General features: G+C 45.6%; 1 protein-coding gene and 1 pseudogene across 6 annotated transcripts; one reads left to right on the top strand and one right to left on the bottom strand.

The window, feature by feature from the left end:
• Positions 1-383: 383 nt before the first annotated feature.
• LOC137355873 (cofilin-2-like) lies at positions 384-8,434 on the top strand. Of its 6 annotated transcripts, none has more exons than XM_068021482.1 (5): positions 384-566; positions 2,405-2,530; positions 5,123-5,433; positions 7,057-7,133; positions 7,443-8,434. In XM_068021482.1, the coding sequence occupies exons 2-5, from the start codon at positions 2,525-2,527 to the stop codon at positions 7,550-7,552; spliced, it is 504 nt and encodes a 167-aa protein (XP_067877583.1). In that variant the 5' UTR covers positions 384-566; positions 2,405-2,524; the 3' UTR covers positions 7,553-8,434. The 6 variants fall into 6 exon arrangements, with proteins under 6 accessions (XP_067877583.1, XP_067877585.1, XP_067877582.1 ...); XM_068021484.1 differs by having other exon boundaries at positions 2,402-2,526; XM_068021481.1 differs by having other exon boundaries at positions 2,402-2,530.
• Positions 7,936-19,093, bottom strand: part of LOC137356010 (sorting nexin-32-like) — a 16,937-nt pseudogene continuing 5,779 nt past the window's right edge.

The raw sequence follows: 19,093 nt of genomic DNA, 5'->3' as shown, positions 1-19,093 counted from the left end.
GAGGGCCCGCGCCTTGCCTGCTGGGAGTTGCAGGCTGGCGCCTGCGCCCCGCCTCCTCTTGAGGGGGGGTACTGGCCAACGAGGGCCCGCGCCTTGCCTGCTGGGAGTTGTAGTCCGGAGGCCCGCGCAATGCCGCCTGGGAGATGTAGGCAAAGGATGGAAAGATAACGGAAGGGAGAGGAAAGATGAATGCCATTTGCCTCCGTTACAATAATCGGAGGTGAAGATACTGAAAGAATATAAAAAAGGCTAAGAGATGGGGAAAATTAAAAAAATATACCGTTGAGGGGGGCGGAGCAACTCCTCCTCCCCTCCCCCCCTCGCTCCCACCGGAGGATGGAGCTGCGCGCGCACCCTGCTCCCCCCCCCCCCCCTGCTATTTTTTTTTATAAAGGGGAGTGGAAGAGACCATTAATTTTCTCTCTCTCTCTTTCCCTCAGTTTGTGAGGGGCGCGGGGCAGCTTCCTGTCATCGAGCGAGAAAAGCTTTCCGAAGAGGAGATTTTTTTTTTTTGGTCTGGGCTGTGAGGGAGATTTCACACCAACCAAACAAGTCGGGATAAAATGGTAAAAGTTGGCCGTTTTTCTTTCGTTTTTTAAAAAATAAATAATCGCAACCTATTTTTTTTTTAAAGTCGGTAACGGGGGCGTTTTCCTCCCCCCATATAACGTTGAACAGACGGGGTGCGGCTCGAACTGGCTGAGTGCCGTCTTCCCCACCCCGGGCCCGAGCCGCACCGTTACAAATGGCCGCCGGCGGCTGGAGCGGGAGGAAGACGGTCCGTGGGAGCGAGGGGTGGGAAACCCCGCGGGTGTCTCTCCTTCCCCCCCCCCCCCCCCCCCCCTCCCGGGCGGACCCGGCCGGCCAATCAAAACAACGGGTGCGTTTGGGGGTGGTCCTCGCGCTCCCATTGTGGGTGGGTGGAGGGGAGGTGGGGTTGTGGAGGCGCCTGCGCACCCCGCTGCTGCGGGCCGGGGTGGGTGGCTACTGGTGCCTTTGTTCCGCTGTTAAATTTATCGGTTAACGCGCCCCCGCTCTCTCTGTCCGATAGCCGGTCGGTTTCCTTTTCCTTTTCCCCTTCCCCCTGTAACTTTTAATTATTTCCCTTATCCCCTTCGCTCCAGCTCCTCGGCTTTATTTTTTTTTAAAACTTGTTTACCGGCCCCACCCTGAAAATCCGCTTGCTTGCTTCCCCTTTGTAGATTTCAGGCACTGGCGCCCCCCTTTTCCCCCCCCCCCCCCCCCGGTTATTTGCAACACTCAATTAATTCGGTTTTATCTAATGAAATGGTGTTCGGGCCATTCAGTTATTCTGGGATGATTTCAGTTAAATTGACCAACTTGAGTCTGCATGAAATTTTGAGATTTCAAGGTTTTGAACATTCTACCAAATAGCTATTTTGCAAATTAATTTATTTCTAAATCTTGGTCTTTATCTTGTGAAATCTAGGATAACCATTGAGTGTTTGTCAATTTTGTATGTAAACATTCAATACCATTATGTTTTTTTTTAAAAAAACATCAGCGTTGCATTTTTGGTTGATTCCTGGCTAATTAATTTTTCTAATTAGTTAATTGGTGGTTCTATATTAAATGGTTAACTTTTTGCAGAAGCCTGTTTTTGGTTTGCACTGAAATGAGGGCTGTTAAATGTGAGGACTCTTGTTGTTTTAAACTGGCTATTTGGTCTCTTTATGGGGAGGTAAAAAGAAATGAGAAATTCTAGCTGCACTTAACAGGTCCACCAGAGTGTGAAGGGATGAATATTTTTGGGGTTGGCCATTCATTCATAGAGGTTTTTGAATTAGGCATTGGGATGTTATAATGGTTTAAAATCAGGCGATTCTTTTGTTTAAGATGGAGACTGATGCTGATCTGTCTGGGATGTTGGATTTTTGCTCCGTTTCTAAGTCTGTTGGCATTTTCTACTTACCACAAGTACCACAGTGACTCAGGATTCAACGCCCTTCCTGTGAGCTTCCCTTTGACATCCCATAGTACTGCTGTTTATGTAGTGTCTTCAGATTTTCTAACCTATTTAGGAATAGGTAAGGAGGTGGCTGTGGATGGATTAAGATGGATGTATGGAAGTGTCGTGTTTTGTTAATGGGAAGCTTTTTAAAAAGGCTGAGACACCAAACTGGGTGGAGTTGCGGTTGTTGGATAGAAGGTATGAGGGGATAACAGGCTGGAAAGTGATGCAAGGCTGGTGGTTGAGGCCAGAGGGACTTGAAGGTCAAATTGATCGGAATTTGAGCTGCTGGGGCAACCAGCAGCTATTTTGGTTATTCCAGTGCGGGGGTGATAAGCAAGCAAGATGTGCAGAACTGGATGCTTTATTCTGCAAGCCTTCCTTCTGAGGTCTGCTTGGCTAACCTTCACCTTTTGCCATTTCTCTTAGCAGAGCTGTTTATTCTTTGAGGGCCCAGTATGAAGCAAGAATGCAAACTGACAATCTTCGATAAATGAACTCTGCTCTTGACTTGGCTGTTGTGAAACTACCTGTTTCCTATTCAGTTCTGCAATGTCAGTAGGTCACTGCTTGGCTAACTTGTAAAAACAGAAGTTACTGATTGGATATTTTATTTTAGCAGTTAGACTGTAATAAATGATGCAAATTAAAGGCCAATCCTCCTAATTGAGGTTTGTAACCATTGTGATTATGTTACTGGAATGCTGGACAAGTTGAGCTTGATCAATTATGCTAAAGAATTGCTATTTCTAAATCTAGTGAAATTGAAACTTCCCTAACTGAAGCGTCACATATTTTGCCCTAATAAGGTGATTCTGAAAAAAACAGTGCCTCAACTGAGGTGTGGCCGCAGTCATGTCCCTCAATTCAACTCGTTTTAAACGATCTTACTAATAAAGCTGTCTCCATTATTTCTGCTCCAATGGGTAATGTGCATGACTAAAGCAAAAAGAATTGGGTTTTTTCCTAATGCCTGTGTCCTCAGGATGTCTATATGGAAGTGCAGTTGAATTCAACAATCAGTTTATCAGTCTGTGCTGTGTAAGCTCTTGGAAACAGTGAATGAGTTGAGTGGCCCCTTAAATTAGTTACTGGCAGTAGTGGATAAGAGGAGAATCTGGCCCAGTGGTGTTCTAGTAGTCCCCAGGATTTTCTACAGCTACCTAAGTAAGCAGGCAATATATTTGTCCACAGGTAATATCAAATCACATTTGTTGCTTCTCTCAATGCTGAATGCCAGCTTAAATTTAGTGCTCATGTCCTAATATTGATCCTGAGCTTTAGGAAGCTTTGCTGAAGTGTTGAGGTTGTGACAGTTGCATTGTCTTCTGTTGGATTAGATAGAATGGTTTAAACAACATATATAGTGCCTTTAACCCAGTATACACAAAGATTAATGGCACAGAAGGAGGCCATTTGGCTCATTGTGTTTGTGATGGCTTAGGTGTATATTTATGCAGGTGGTGAGTTCCAGACCCCCACCACCCTCCATGAAAAGATTACTCTTTTTCCCCCCCAATATTTGTACCAATTTCTTTTAAATCTATGCCCCCGGTTATTGATTTCTCTAACAGAAATAGGGCCTTCCTATCCACTACCTAGGCACCTCAATTATATTTCTATTCGACCTCCACTGTTTAAAAGAAAATGGCCCCAACCTATCCAATCTTGTATCTCAAGTTCTTATTTCCTGGCAACATCCTGGTAAATCTCTGCTGTACCCTCTCGTGCAGTCTCATCCTTCCTGTAATGTAGTGACCAGAACTGCATGCAGTACACAAGTTATGGCCTAATTAGTGTTTTATCCAGTTCTAGTATAACCTCCCTGCTCTTATACTCTGCTTTGGTCAATAAAGGCAAGCATCTTGTATGCCTTTTTGACCACCTTGTCTACCGATCCTACCTTCAGGGATCTGTGGTCATAAATGGCCATTAAAGTATGAAATCTGCTTCTGTGCTGGTAAATATACTACATCTCCTCTGCTTATTTTCCCTTCAATTTCCAATGGCTGAGATAAGCAGTGTAGATCTGACTAGTTCAACCTTGCTCCCACTTGCTGATTTTAGGAGTCAGTGTCACTGGATAGCATCCAAAGGAATAACATTCCTCAACGATCCAATACTTGCTCCAGGAATGTGCACATGCTTGGCTCTGATGCTTGAATAAGGTGCTGAGGCTGGCTGAACAGGCTGGTGCATGACTTGTGTAGAAGCTTCTATAGTGGAGAATAATAGCAGTTGCAGAAGACTATACAGTCCTGGAAGCAGCTCTTTCCTTGCCTTCCCTTGTCTGCACATTGAATCTACAGTGCAAAAGGAAGTTCTGCTAAAGTCTTATAAACTGGTTAGTCCTGAGCTGGAATGTTGTGGTCAGTTCTGGGTGCCACACTTTAGGAAGAATGTTGAGGCCATGGAGAGGGTGCAGAGGAGATTTACTAGAATGGTATTCGGTGAGGGGCTTGAAATGAATGGACTGTGTAAAATGGCTGTGCTGTCATTACAGCATCCTGACAGTGGTGACTGCTGCTGTGGGAGGTCAGGTGTAATTCCTGCCTGGCAGTTTACATTGTGAATGTGGAATTTGAGATTTCCAATTGTGTGCACACTCCTTGGTTCAGCCTCTTAACACAACCCACCTGAAAACTGTTAAATCTTTTACTAACTCTCTGCAGTGCTGTGGGCAAAACAACTTGTTACTGCACAGACAACCATTCTCTGATTCAACATCATTCAGCCCATCATGCCTGTGCTGGTTTTATGAAAGAGCTGTTCACTGTCCATTCCAGTATTTATCCAATTCCCTTTAGTGAACCTGGTTCTACTGCCCTTTCAGGCAGTGCATTCCAGATCACCACAACTCACGGCATTTATTTTTAAAAATGTCATCTCCTAATCTCAAATCTGTCCTAGTTAATGACCCTGCCATTTTTATTGCACTCAGTGTTCACTGGTAGCAGATTGTCATGCATTGTATCGATACTTCTACTCTGCATGCTGAGTCATCTCTCTAAATTGTCTGCCAGCCATCAACATCCTGTTCTGAGTTCTTGTTACATATTGATTTGCTCAGTGGAACTGCTTTCTCCTACATTTACATGAATGTTTCAGACTCTGGTACATTTTCAAGTAATGTAATTGTCTTATTTCCAGGCCTCTGGTGTAAAAGTGTCTGATGAAGTCGTCTGCTGTTTCAATGAAATGAAAGTCCGAAAATCATGTAGCCATGATGAGATGAAGAAGAGGAAGAAAGCAATCCTGTTTAAAATAGCTGATGACAAATCTAATATAGTTGTGCATGAGGGGAAGGAAATTCTAGTTGGAGATGTTGAGGATGGAAAAGTTCAAGATCCACTCCAGGCCTTTATAGATATGCTTCCTAAAGACAATTGCTGCTATGCTCTCTATGATGCATCTTTTGAGACCAAGGAGACCAAGAAGCAGGAGCTGATCTTCATACACTGGTAAGCAAATTGCACAATTATTGAACGATGCATCTCTCCTCCTTTGAAATAAGGCAGGACACTGGTACTGGCATGAAATGTTCTGTATTGTAATGGAGTCAGTCATGACAAATGCTCAAGGTAAAGTCATTGATTTTAACTGGACTTTAAGGCTCTAAACCACACTTTACAGCAAGAGCATGTCTAAATCTGGACAGAGGCTTGTGTTTGATTTCATTTACCTATAATGCTGCCTTTCAGAGTGTATGTATCTCACTGTTTGGATCATACACATTATCTTGTATAACGGTCCAGGAACCATTGACTGAGATTTCCTTGTCGATGTGTCAAATATTGGTGCCAGTCAGTGAGGTGCTACTTAGTCAGTGAAAGGAGCTGGCAGTTTTCTCATTGAGCATCATATCAGGGATGGGCAATAAATGCTGGCACAGCCACTGACTCCCATATCCCAGAACAAATATTAAACATTTCCTCCAGCATATGCCAATTAAGCTTCGACTGAGTGTCAAACTCTCCACTCTCGGTCTGCAGGAGGGAGTCCTTTTTGCTAAGTGTCCCCCCCAAATCAGGGTGTCCTTATATGTATGAAGGAGTTGGCCATTCAGCCCCTTCAAACCTCCTCTGCCATTTAACAAGATCATGGCTGATCTGATTGTGGCTTTAACTCTACGTTCCCACCTACCCCAAATACCCTGGACTCTCTGGTTAGTCAAGAATTACATCATAGTATTAAAAGTTAAGGCAGCTACCTCACTGACAGTGTGCCAAGAGCTGTTTATTCTTTTCATATCTTCTCCCCCCCCCCCCCCCCCCCCCCCTTTGCTGTGACTGACCACCCCAGGGGCAATGGGAAAGAGTTGGCATCATCCCTGATCCATTGGATCAGTGGTGCTGAGTGGAGAAGCTGGATTTTCTGGGTCTGGCTCCAGGTAGTAATGGGGCATCAAGCAGGTGACTCCAGAGAGGTGGTTGGGGGTGGGGCAGTGGTGTGTGTGCACCCTTGAGGGGAGGGGAGTGGGGTGGAGATTCATAAGTCAGTGTTTGGTGTGCAAGACCAGAACTTGGGGCTGTCACTATAGAATAGTCACTAATAAATTCAGAAGAAACTTCTTTACCCAGAGAATGGGGGGAATGTGGAACTTGCTACCACAGGGAGTGGTTGAGGTGAATAGTATCGATACATTTAAGGGAACCCTGGATAAACATGAGGGAGAAAGGGATAGAAGGAAATGCTGATAGGGTGAGAGGAGGTTCATGTGCAGTATGGACCTCTGGGGCTGAATGGCCTGTTTCTGTGCTTTTCCAGAGATAAGCTGGCTTTGAATTACTGGATCCCTGAGTCTCCATTGGATGATCTCGGGAACCTTTTAAAAGGCCTGTTGCTGAACTATGGGAAGGGTCGTCACTTCAACTAGCAGAATATCTATTTACAGGCTGCTGCTCTGCTATGGTGTCCTCCCTTCCTCACTATCCCACCCCCAGCAATGACACTACCAGCATGAATTGTTGACTGTTGTGGTGAATAACTGCTTGGTGTACTATACACAGGCTACATGATGAGAAAGGTGAGGGAATGTGGGAGTCTTTTCAAAAGGTGCCTTACAGTTTTGTTTTGTTCAACAGGGCTCCTGGTAATGCAACTGTTAGTCAGAAGATGATGTATGCCAGCTCTAAGGCGGCAATCAGGAGTACGTTCGGTGGTATGGTGCACAGTTTTCTGCCTCTTATCTCCTTCCTTTCCCTCTTAATTTTTAAATATTCTGTGGGTTCCTAGACTTTAACTGTACACACAAAAGCTGATATTCTCAGATTATGGTTAGCCAAGGTAAATGACTTGCCCAAGTGGGAAAGCTCAGTGTTTGACATGAGCAGCAGTTTCCAGGTTTGACCTGGGAGCCAGTTTGTATCTGGGTCTCAGTTGGTGCCTTTTTGGGAGGGGGAAGAGAAAGGTGGAATAATGCTCATCTGTGGGTCAGACATGTTTCTTAAACTGATTTCCTCCATTGCAGGGGTCAAGCATGAGTGGCAGGTGACGGATATCGATGAGTTAATGGACCTTGCTGAACTGGGAGTGAAACTGGGATCTGGTGTCATTTCGTTGGAATCCCGGAAAATATAGTGCCAGCGTACAACCAGCTTCCATGTTTTTAAATGTGCTGTGGGTTTTTTGCTTAGAGTACCTTCAGTTTGTATATGTCTTTGACTTCCCATTTGATTGCTTTAACCTATGTGATCAGGACCAGGTATTTACAGGACCTAATAGAAAGTTCTAGAGCAAACAAAGCACTGTTCATTTGGGGGGGGGGGTAGGAGGATCTGTAGAGACTTGCTGCCAAATTTTTTGTTTTCCCACAGGGCCAAGCCTGGGATTTGTGGGTATAATCACTTTACAAACAAAACACAGTTGAATTCACTAAACCATTCCTAGGAATGTGATGCAGTGTGATCCCCTGTTTGTGTTGTAGTTGGGAGATTTGACTTTAATCTGGGGAAGGAAGTGTGATGCTTCTGGATCAATAGTAGACACCCCTCCCTTCCCCCCCCCCCCCTCAGCCTGAGGAAGGGGCATTACTGGATGGTTTTACATTAATCATGCTGTCTTGACTGATTAACTTTTCTGCTGCATTGAACTATTTAAAAATTGCACCTCCCATTTGAAATTTTAAACACTTCCTTGATGGAACCAGTAAACAGGCAGATGCCTTTGTAATTAGAACTTTTATTACAGTTCATTCCATGTGTCATTCAAACATTTTGTAAGCATTCCTGATGTTTTAACCAGATTTCTCCTGTGGTGTGGGCCAACCTCAATCACTCACTGCATGTATCAAGTGACCAAACTTTCATTTAATGTGGGGGTGGGGGGGGAGATAGGGTCTGCCAATTCAGAGGACTGTCAATCATTAGTGTGTCTTGCAGATGGTTAACTGGGTGGGATTGAGACCTGACAGTTAATGTGGAAGCAGTATCATTAACCATCGAAATAAACATATGATCAGTATCTTGTCTTGTTTTATTGCAACTTAGCAATTTTGAGCTTGATGGGGTATTATGGGTAAACAGATTTTTTTTTAACTTTTGGCTCTTGCTGAGGGGAGACTGGTTTACAGAGTAAAGCTCCCTGTACACTGTCCCCATTAAACTCCCAGGACAGGTACAGTACAGGGGTTAGATACAGAGTAAAGCTCCCTCTACACTGTCCCCATCAAACACTCCCAGGACAGGTACAGTACGGGGGTTAGATACAGAGTAAAGCTCCCTCTACACTGTCCCCCATCAAACACTCCCCAGGACAGGTACAGTACAGGGGTTAGATACAGAGTAAAGCTCCCTGTACACTGTCCCCATCAAACACTCCCAGGACAGGTACAGTACGGGGGTTAGATACAGAGTAAAGCTCCCTCTACACTGTCCCCATCAAACACTCCCAGGACAGGTACAGTACAGGGGTTAGATACAGAGTAAAGCTCCCTCTACACTGTCCTCATCAAACACTCCCAGGACAGGTACAGTACAGGGGTTAGATACAGAGTAAAGCTCCCTCTACACTGTCCCCATCAAACACTCCCAGGACAGGTACAGTACAGGGGTTAGATACAGAGTAAAGCTCCCTCTACACTGTCCTCATCAAACACTCCCAGGACAGGTACAGTATGGGGATTAGATACAGAGTAAAGCTCCCTCTACACTGTCCCCATTAAACACTCCCAGGACAGGGACATCATGGGGTTAGATACAGAGTAAAGCTCCCCTCTATGCTGGGAACATTTGATGCAGAGCTGAGACTACCTCTATTCTAGATTCTCCAGCTGGTGGAAACCCTTTCAGAATCTTGTTTTAAATGAGATCACATTAACTCCAGAGAATATTACTCAGCCTCTCAAGGCAACTCATCCCAGAACCAATCTTTGTTGTACTGCCTCCAGTGCCAGTATACTCTTCAAATATGGAGGTCAAAACTGCACCGTATTCTACATGGCTCCAAAGCCCTGTACAATTGTCAAGACTTAATTCTTCTACTCTAGTTCCCTTGCAGTAAAAGCCAACATGGCATTTGCCTTCCTACTGGCATGCTATGTGTTCCTTGTACAAGCACACTAGTCCCTCTGATCCATCTTAAAAAAAAAATTGCTGCCAAAGTTAACTTCACTGAACCCACATACTCTGTCACCTTGTTGCCCTCTTAGCTAATCTCTTTGCAGCCTGTCCTTACATCTTGTATTCCCACCTAGCTTTGTATTGTTAGCAAACTTGGATGCAGTGTAAATAGCTGAGGCCCCAGCACTGATCCTTGTGGCACTTCTAGTCACAGCCTGCCAACATAAATGCCATTTGTCCCTACTTTGCTTCTGGTCAGTTAACTAATCCAGTATCCATGTTAATGTTACCCCCAACTCCATGAGCTTTTCTTTTATAGCTTGTGTGGTATATCAAATGCCTTTTGGAAATTACCTTGACCAGTTTCCCTTTCATCTACCTCACTAGTTACAATATCAATTTCCTTTTTGTAAAACCATGTTGGTCAGATCATACTGACTGTGAATTAAGACTTTGTAATAGATTGCAATGCCTGATGTCAGGCTAACTTCCAGAATCTAAGTTGGAAAATCCTAACCAGCAGAGTCACTATCTGCAGCCAATATCCTGGGGTGTTCCCCTTTACCAGAAACTGAACTGGACCAGCTGCATGAATACTGGCTAGAACAGCAGGTCAGAAGCTGGGGATTCTACAGTGAGTAACTCCTGACTCCCCAAAGCCTATACACCATCTAACCAAGACACTTCCTTGGATGGGTGCAGCTCTAACACCATCCAGGACAAAGTGGCCCACTTGATTGGCATCCCATCCACCATCTTCAACATTTGATTCCTTCACCACTGACTGACAGTGTGCTATCTGCAATGTGCAGCAACTCACTAAGGCTCCTTAAACAGCACCTTCCAGACCTGTGACAGGTCCACCTGCAAGTTCCCCTCCAAGCCCCACACCAGCCTGACTTGGAATGATCACTGGTTCAAAATCCTGGAACTCAAAGTACTGTGGATGTACCTACACAAAGGACTGCAACCAGTCCAAGGCAGATCTCTACTGCCTCAAGGGTGATTAGGGATAGCCAAGTGTTGGCCTAGCCAGTGATGCCCACATCTTGAATATATTAGAAGCTTAGAACTGTAGGTATAGGCCATCTGATCCTGGGGATTTGATTGGTTTCCCCAATATTTTTCTCTGATCTTAATTACCTTAATCTCAGCTCCGAGGATATTCTTATTTAATATACATGTCTGTGAAGACACTTTGGTTAATTTCTCCTGTCTCTGCCTCCTAAGGGACTAATGTTTACTTTAGCTAACTCTATATACTTGTAAAAGCTGTTTTTGGCTAGTTTACTCCCTGCACCCAACTTTTTGGTGGCCCTTTGCTGGTTTCTTAAACCTTCAATCCTCAGGTTTACTGCTATTAACATCAGCCTTTTAGTCCAATACTATCCACAACTTCCTTAGTAAGCCATAAATGGATTAATCTTGTATAGCATTGGGAAATTAAAGCCAAAATGTACTGCCAACATTTGCCAGCTCTCCCCTCCTACTGAAATAAAAGTTATGTTGAGACTTGAATGTTATTTATAAACTTAACATGGAATTCAGTTAAGTTTTTCCCCAGATCTTTCACATTACTAGTTAACCCTTCCTCACTACAGAAGATCTAAGCTTTACCTAGTTGGTGCCACAACTAACTGGTAGGTAACTATCTACACCAGCTTTGTCCATATGATTAATCTTCTAGACTGGACAGAGTCAGCTACAGTTAATACATGCAAGATCCTGTGTAATATACATACTCTATTCAGAAAACACTGGCTGTTCACCAGACTCTCAATTTATACAGCAAGATCCCATAAGGTTTTCAATAGGGGCTAGGAGGAAGCATGCCCATTTGAGGCCCGTCCAGTTCTTTTGCACTGTGAGCCCAGTTTGTGTGGCTCAATCGCCTGGATTTTCAGAAAGGAGAATGCTATTCTAAGGTGAGTTGACAGTCACAGCAGAGGAGGGTTAAGCCAGCTAGAGTAAGATATTAAAACTCCTTCACAATATTGGGCATCAAACACTTGTCAGTTTCCACACTCTTTATTCATAAGTTGAACAGACCAGAAAGTAAATGGGAGCTGCTTAAAAGGGCTAGTTAAATTTGTTTTATTATACCTTTCATGTCAGTTGATCTGCTTTATTGCTTACTTCATGTTACAAACACACCATGGCCCAAGGTGTTTTCATGTTGGAAGCTAATTACACAATCTTAAAAATCATATGACACTTCAGTATTTTGGCAAAAATGTAGGCCAGTATTTTCAATTGTGACTAGAGACACAAACTAGAGCCTAGCTGCTCTAAACTGCAAAGTCTGATCAGGTTGCCATTTTCACACCCATCCATAATGGTGCATAACTGCCACTGGATGTCAGCTGAACTGGTCCTGGGGATTGTGACAGGCAGATGGCATTGTTTCCTATGTGGCAGGTAAACATGAAATGTATCTGGCTTCATAGGTGTGAACTACTGCAGGGGTCCAGGGAATGGGCCCTAAATAGTCTGCAATCAGGTGCAAAAATAAATGGACAGCACTTCAGACTCCTGCAATAATATCCCTCCCACACAGCCACTGGTCAGAGATCCCCACTTCCTCAGTCTACAGCGACACTCAATTCAAATGGTGGGGTAGGGAGGGATGGGAGTGAGAGAGCAGTCTCCCTGTGAATACTGGGCATTCAATATTCCCTGAATGAGTGAGGCAGCCTCCCTCACCAACTGACCCCACGTGCACACACGAGGGGGAAAAACTGCTGCTCGCTCCGGGTTAGTCAGGTCCAATAACTGGTAGAATCACACCTTGATCCCCAACCTTCACCTCAATCATCTCAGCTGCCAAACACAATTCCAACATGATAAAAAATAAAGATCGTTTGGGATTGGGGGAAAGAGAGAGTTTAGAAAGCTGCTCCTCTCCAAACATGGTGTAGAGACATTCAGGAGCAGCTACTGTTCCCCTCTCAATGAACTCAAGCAGTTCCTCAGCAGAAGCAGGTTGGCCTGGAAGCAGACACAAAAAAAGTCAAGTCATTTCAAAAAGGTTTCAACAACATACAGCAACATTTAACAGAATAAAACAATGCCAAGCCATGCAAGGACAGGCGACCAAAAGCTTGGTCAAAGAGGTCAGTTTTGAGGAGTGTCAGGCGGAGAGGTTTAGGGAGGGAATTCCAGAGCTTAGGGCCCAGGCAGATGAAGGCATGGCCCCCAATGGTGGAGTGATGGAAATCGGCAGTGGGGGGGGGGGGGGGGGGCGGGTGGTGATGGGAAAGGAAAATGGACAAGAGGCCAGAATTGGAGGAATGCAGAGATCTCAGGAGGGTTGTAGGAGGTTAGAAATATGCATAGATATTACCCAACTCCCTAAATGCACAAAAATAAATAGAACTTTGAACATAGGAGACAACCATTCAAGCCGTCATGCCCGTGTTCACTTTGAAAAGATCAATTCAAATTTTGTTCCACATCTCCAGCTTTTCTTTTTCCCCAAAAATATACCTCAAAGATCTTAAAAAAATACATTACGACACAGTTCAAAACAGCACCAGTTTGACATTCCAAAAAGTGCAAAGGAATTCAGTTTTCTTCAATACAGGAGTGAGTTGCCTCACAACCCTTCCATTCCATTTTACGTGTCATGTACATTTAACAGCAAACCCATATTTGGTCTATACAGCCAGAGGTGTTTTCCATGGGTCCCGCCCCTCAGTTCACTTTGGCGGGAGGACCTTGCACAGTGGTCTTTCCCCATTGAGCCTTTGCAGTGGCTGCCCCAAGCTTCAGTCCATCCCTCAGCACATAGTCATGGGCCTTGGAATGTGCCAGTCTGCAACACTGTCATGGACAACTCTTTACGCTGGAAGACCAGCGGGTTTCAGGCAGACCAAAGAGCGTCCTTCACCGAATTGATGGTCCTCCAGCAGTTGATGTTTATCTTAGTGTGTGTCCCTGGGAACAGCCCGTAGAGCACAGACTCCTGTGTTAAAACAGTCTCTTCCCCACCACAGTCACCTTGAGGGGGAGAGACTCCAGGCGTGCAGGAAGGATCTGACAGGGAGGGCCCTTCTCACCACCAGCCAAGCCACATCTTGGTGCTTGTTTGACAAGTTCTGGTGATGAGGCATTCTGCCAAATGACTTTGGCAGACTGCTCGGGGAACCATCTCCTTTTCCCGTAGGGCCTTGAGGACATTCCATGCAGACCACTGCCTGATGGATTGATGGTCAAAAAGGTGTTTTTCCACGAAGGATAGGTGGTACGGCACAGTCCAACTGGATGGAGTGTTCTGCAGCAATGTGACCAGGCCCATCCTTCGCAACACTGGGGACAGATAGAACCTCAGCACTTGGTGTTTGTGTACTGGACCTCTACGCGCAGCCTGATGCAGCCGCACATGAGGGTGGTCATCAGGATGAGGACAACGTTGGGTACATTTTTACCACCTTTATCCAGAGGTTTCAACATAGTGTCCCTCCGGATCTGGTCCATTTTAGATCTCCGGATAAAGCGAAAAATGGATCGGGTAACCGCCACAGTGCAGGAGTGGGGTATCGGCCAGAATGTGCCATGTACAGCAACATGAGCGTCTCGCACCGGATGACCAGGTTCTTAAACACAATGGATAGAGAGAGAGAGAGAGAGAGAGAGAGAGATCACTGCTCCCACATGCTCAGTTAATGGTGTACCCTGGCTACTCATTCAAGGTTTTGGCACATGCCCCAGCACCTTCAGGTAGTCTGACCTGACAGTGAAGGGTACAGAGGAACGGTCAGCACAGTTCCCAAAGAACATGGCCTCACTCTTTGTGGTTAACTTTGGCTCCCGAGGCCAGTTTGAACTGGTCTCAGATGTTCATCATTGTCACCCCTCTTATGCCCCCATCCTTCCGAATGGACTCAAAGGGTTCGATACTGCAAACAAGACAGGGGCGAGGACAGCCCGTTCAGTCTCCAGATTGGATCAGTAAACTTTCCGATTCCCACCCCTCCTTCACCGCAAATTAGTTCTGGAGTACAGGTCAGGTTGCTTTTTTTTTTAAATAAAAGTTATCATCGGATGGGATTGCACCAGCCTTTCAGTTAAATGTGTTCCAGATCATAACCTGCGAGTGAAGCCATCTCACCCTGTAATACAAATCAATACTTGACCAGGTAGAATCACTCAGCCACCAGTCTAATACACGTGAATGTGCAGTGCCTACCTTAGCATGTTTCAACTCCAGCTCAGTCATTTCAATCATGTTTTTCCGAAAGGCAGAGACTCTGCGAACTTTAAAGTCTGTGAGTTCTACATGGAAGAAAAAAAAAAAATAGTTTTTGGCCAGAGTCCTGGATGAACATGTTTACACAGAGAGGGAAATGCAGTCTTCCTCAGAAGGAGGGAAGGTATAGGCCCCCAGGACACCAATGGGGAACTCGCCTGCTCTGCGTCCAATAGTTGCCGTGGGATCTTTTACACCCACCCGAGAGGGCAGACAGGGCACGCAGACCCGAGTAGGGCTACAGAAATGAGCATGGAGGAGCTAGTTACCTTGCTTGGCTGATTCAGAGAGCTTCTCAAATTTCTGGCAGGAGAGCTGCTGACTAGTCTCAGCATGTTTCACATCCTTGTTCTTCATCCGGGCTCGGTCCAGTGCTTTGTTGGCATTTTCGTAATCAGACAGAGACCGAGCTCTACGGTATAGAAGGTCCTGAACAAAAAGTAACTTTCATTTATACAGCACTTTCAAAATGTAGTAATATCTCCCAAGGCACTTCCAACAAAAGGAAAAAAAAAAGTCAAAAGAGGCGGTTTAGGGAGGGAATTCCAGAGCTTAGGGCCCCAGGCAGCTGAAGGCACGGCCGTCAATGATGGAGCGATGGGAATCGGGGGATGGACAAGAATCCCGAATGAGCGCATAGATCTCGGAGGGCTGTAGGAGGTTACAGAGATAGGGAGTGTGTGAGGTGATCATGGAAGGATATGAACACTAGGATGAGGATTAAAAAAAAGCGCTGAGAGACTGGGAACCAATGTAGGTAGCGAGCACAGGGGTCATAGGTGAATGGGACTTGGCGAGAGAGAGTTAAGACATGGGGGCAGCAGAGTTTTGGCTGAGTTGAAGTTTACAGAGGGTGGGGAATGAGACCATTCTGATGACAATAGCCTGGATTGGAGGGGGTGGGGGGGTAAAAAGGGGAGGAGAAAAACTTCACAATGGTTTCACACCGAAGAGTTCTTGTATCTGGTCGGTTGTGGAATTATTCTTTCTGGAAAGTGCCAGGCAATGACCATTTCCAACAAGACAATCTCACCATCTCCCCTTGACATTCCCATCGATGAATCCCCCACTATCAACATCCTAGGGGTTACCATTGACCAGAAACTGAACTGGAGTAGCCATATAAATACCGTGGCTACAAGAGCAGGTCAGAGGCTAGGAATCCTGAGGTGAGTAACTCACCTCCTGACTCCCCAAAGCCTGTCCACCATCTACAAGGCACAAGTCAGGATTGTGATGGAATACTCTCCACTTGCCTGGATGGGTGCAGCTCCAATAACACTCAAGAAGCTAGACACCATCCAGGACAAAGCAGCCCACTTGATTGGCACCCCATCTACAAACATTCACTCCCTCCACCACTGACACACAGTGGCAGCAGTGTGTACCACCTACAAGATGCACGGCAGCAATGCACCAAGGCTCCTTAGACAGGACCTTCCAAACCCACGACCTCTACCACCTAGAAGGACAAGGGCAGCAAATGCATGGGAACACCACCACCTGCAAGTTCCCCTCCAAGTCACACACCATCCTGACTTGGAACTATAATCGCCGTTCCTTCACTGTCGCTGGGTCAAAATCCTGCAACTCCCTTCCTAACAGCACATGGACTGCAGTGGTTCAAAAAAAGTGTCTCACCACCACCTGCAAGGGCAATGAGTGATGGACAAGAAATTCTGGCTTTGCCAGCAGCACCCACACTGTATTCCCTCGAAAGGGCAGACATGGGTTGGCAGGAAAAAGAACGACTGCCCAATAGGGTTGCCTAGTGCAGATCCAGAAACTTTGTTTAATCTACCAGGTCTCAGGAAAAACAACATTTCCAGTGATGTAGACACCCTCGAGCTGTTCTTCAGGTCAAAAATATTGGCAAAACTCAGACGGTCTGAATCCTCTCCTCTATTTACACTTCAGGTCACATTCCCAGTTAGTGAGAAATTCAGGAGAAACTTCTTTACCCAGAGTGAGAGGGACTTCAGACGAGGAGGGGACCGACCCCCTCCCCCCAAAAAAAAATGGTTAATGAAATGTAAAATTTTTAAAAAGCAAAAAAACTGATGGTTGTGGAGAGTCAATGGCTGGAGATATACAGGAGGACTGAGGTGCCTACCTTTGCTGCTTGAGAGTCTCTCATGTAATATCTCAACAAGTCAGAAAGTTTCAAGTCTTCGTCAGATGCCACACGACCCTCCAGTTTCTGGATAAAGTAATGCAATTGTTTAATGTTTTAATAAGCCACAATTAAAAGACAGATGTAATGTGGGAATGGGATACAGACAATACTGACCAGTACCTGAAGACAGCACAGTGTCTGTACTTACCCGGAGCTTTTCGAAAAGTTCTGCAAGTTTGAGGAAGTTTCTGGGAAAGAGAAAAAGACAGTGTGAATATGGAAGTTGATCTTATTGCTTCCGTGCTTCCCAAGGCTCAGTTACAGCAGGTTCCTGTAACCATTTGTCCCACAAACACTGCATTAAATTACAGCAGAGGGCAGGCCAGTCCCCCGGGACAGCTGACAATCTGCTGGGGAGCCTGACAGTACAGGTACAGGAGTAAACACTGCCCTAGTGTTCAGCACCCAGCAGACCCAGGCTGCTTCTCAGAGGCCAGCAGGGAGTTCAGAGGACAGTGCTCTGCACACAGTGCAATCAGATCTCTATGTTCAGATTAAAATTGAATCTGGGGAATTTCCAATGCAGTCTCAAACAAACAGGTACAGCACGGGGTTAGATACAGAGTAAAGCTCACTCTGCACTGTTCAATAAGCCTCAACAATGTATACACAAGATCCCACAAACAGCAATGTGATAATGACCCAGATCATCTGTTTTTAGTGATGTTAGTTGAGGGATAAATATTGTCCCCAGGACACCGGGGAGAACTCCCCTGCTCTTCTTCCAATAGTGGCCGTGGGATCTTTTACACCCACCCGAGAGGGCAGACAGGGGCCTCGGTTTAATGTCTCATCTGAAAGAAAAAAAAACCATTGGTGCATTGGTTCCTCAGTCTCTGGAGTGGCACTTGAACACAATCTCTGGCTCAGTACTATCCAGTGAGTCACACATGTACAAGACCACTCCTCCCCCCCACAGACACCCATTGCACACTGTAAATCAGCAACAAAATGCACTCATACTTGCTGAGTGGATTCGCATCCAGGGTTCCCAAACTGGACAAAACAGCAGAAATTGGAATATAATCCTCAGCTACATCTGTGAATATAGAGACAAAGTTTCAGCTCCTGTAACCAGATGCAGCAGCAGAGCAGTGTAACTGAGACATGGAAACAGAAATGGCCCATCTTCAGTCTGCTCGTCACCATAGTCACAATTGACCAGGGAGCTGTACATGCAAGTTTGCTGACACTCAGTAAGGTGACGTTACAATTAGCAGAGATGGGAGCAGAAAAGTTGCAAAGGGAATGTTGGTAGAATTGAGAGAGCACGCAAAACTGCAGCAGACCGAGTTCAATGTGGGAAAGCATGAGTTCACCCAGTTTTGGATCCGAAGGAAGATCACAGTGTTTCCTAAATGGCGAGGAGCTGGGGCTGTGCAGGAACAGAGATTTAGGGGTCCAAGCACAGCAAGTCACTAAAAACCTACTGAGCAGGTACAAAGAATAATTTTAAAAAGGCAAATGGAATCTAGGCCTTTATCTCAAGAGTGTGGAAGTTATGTTAGTTTACATAAAGTTCTGGTTAAATTCCATCTGGAGTGACTGATCAGTTCTGGGCCCCGCCGCCTCAGGAAGGAGATATTATCCTGGGAGAGGGTGCAGTGCAGATTCACCAGAATGATCCCAGGGATAAAAGGGTTAATATTCCGAGGACGGGTCGCACAGACTGGGCTTGTATTCCCTCGAGTGTAGAAGATTAAGGGGTTGATCTAATCGAGGGGTTTAAGATGATTAAAGGATTCGATCGGGTCGATAGAGAGAGAAACTATTTCCTCTGGTCGGGGGGGGGGGGGGGGAGGGGGGAGTCCAGAACAAGGGGGCAGAACCTTAAAATTAGAGCCCGGGCCGTTCAGGGGTGATGTCAGGAAACACTTCTTCACACAAAGGGGAGTGGAAATCGGGAACTCTCTCCCCCAGAAAGCTGCTGAGGCCGGGGTCAATAGATTTTTGCTGGGTGAGGGGATTAAGGTGGGGAGATGGAGTTCAAATACAGATCAACATGATTGAATTGAATGGAGGGGCCTCCTGTTCCTACTGGACAGAGTAAGCACTCTTTGAGCAGTGAGGATATACAGAGGGTGAAATTAGGAGGACCAAGAACGAGGTTTGGAAGAGTACAGAACAGGAGGAGGGTA

The sequence above is a fragment of the Heterodontus francisci genome, chromosome 44 (genome assembly GCF_036365525.1).
Source record: "Heterodontus francisci isolate sHetFra1 chromosome 44, sHetFra1.hap1, whole genome shotgun sequence".
NCBI classification, from domain to species: domain Eukaryota; kingdom Metazoa; phylum Chordata; class Chondrichthyes; order Heterodontiformes; family Heterodontidae; genus Heterodontus; species Heterodontus francisci.
Note: the sequence above shows the minus strand (reverse complement) of the source record. Positions and strands in the feature narration are given on the sequence as shown.

Excerpts from the sequence above, each read along its gene's own strand:
- LOC137355873 (XM_068021479.1), top strand. The coding sequence starts at position 1,868 with ATGCTGATCTGTCTGGGATGTTGGATTTTTGCTCCGTTTCTAAGTCTG. Across the intron at positions 1,973-5,122 it reads CAGGATTCAACGCCCTTCCT|GCCTCTGGTGTAAAAGTGTC; the intron begins GTGAGCTTCCCT and ends TCTTATTTCCAG. Across the intron at positions 7,134-7,442 it reads AATCAGGAGTACGTTCGGTG|GGGTCAAGCATGAGTGGCAG; the intron begins GTATGGTGCACA and ends CCTCCATTGCAG.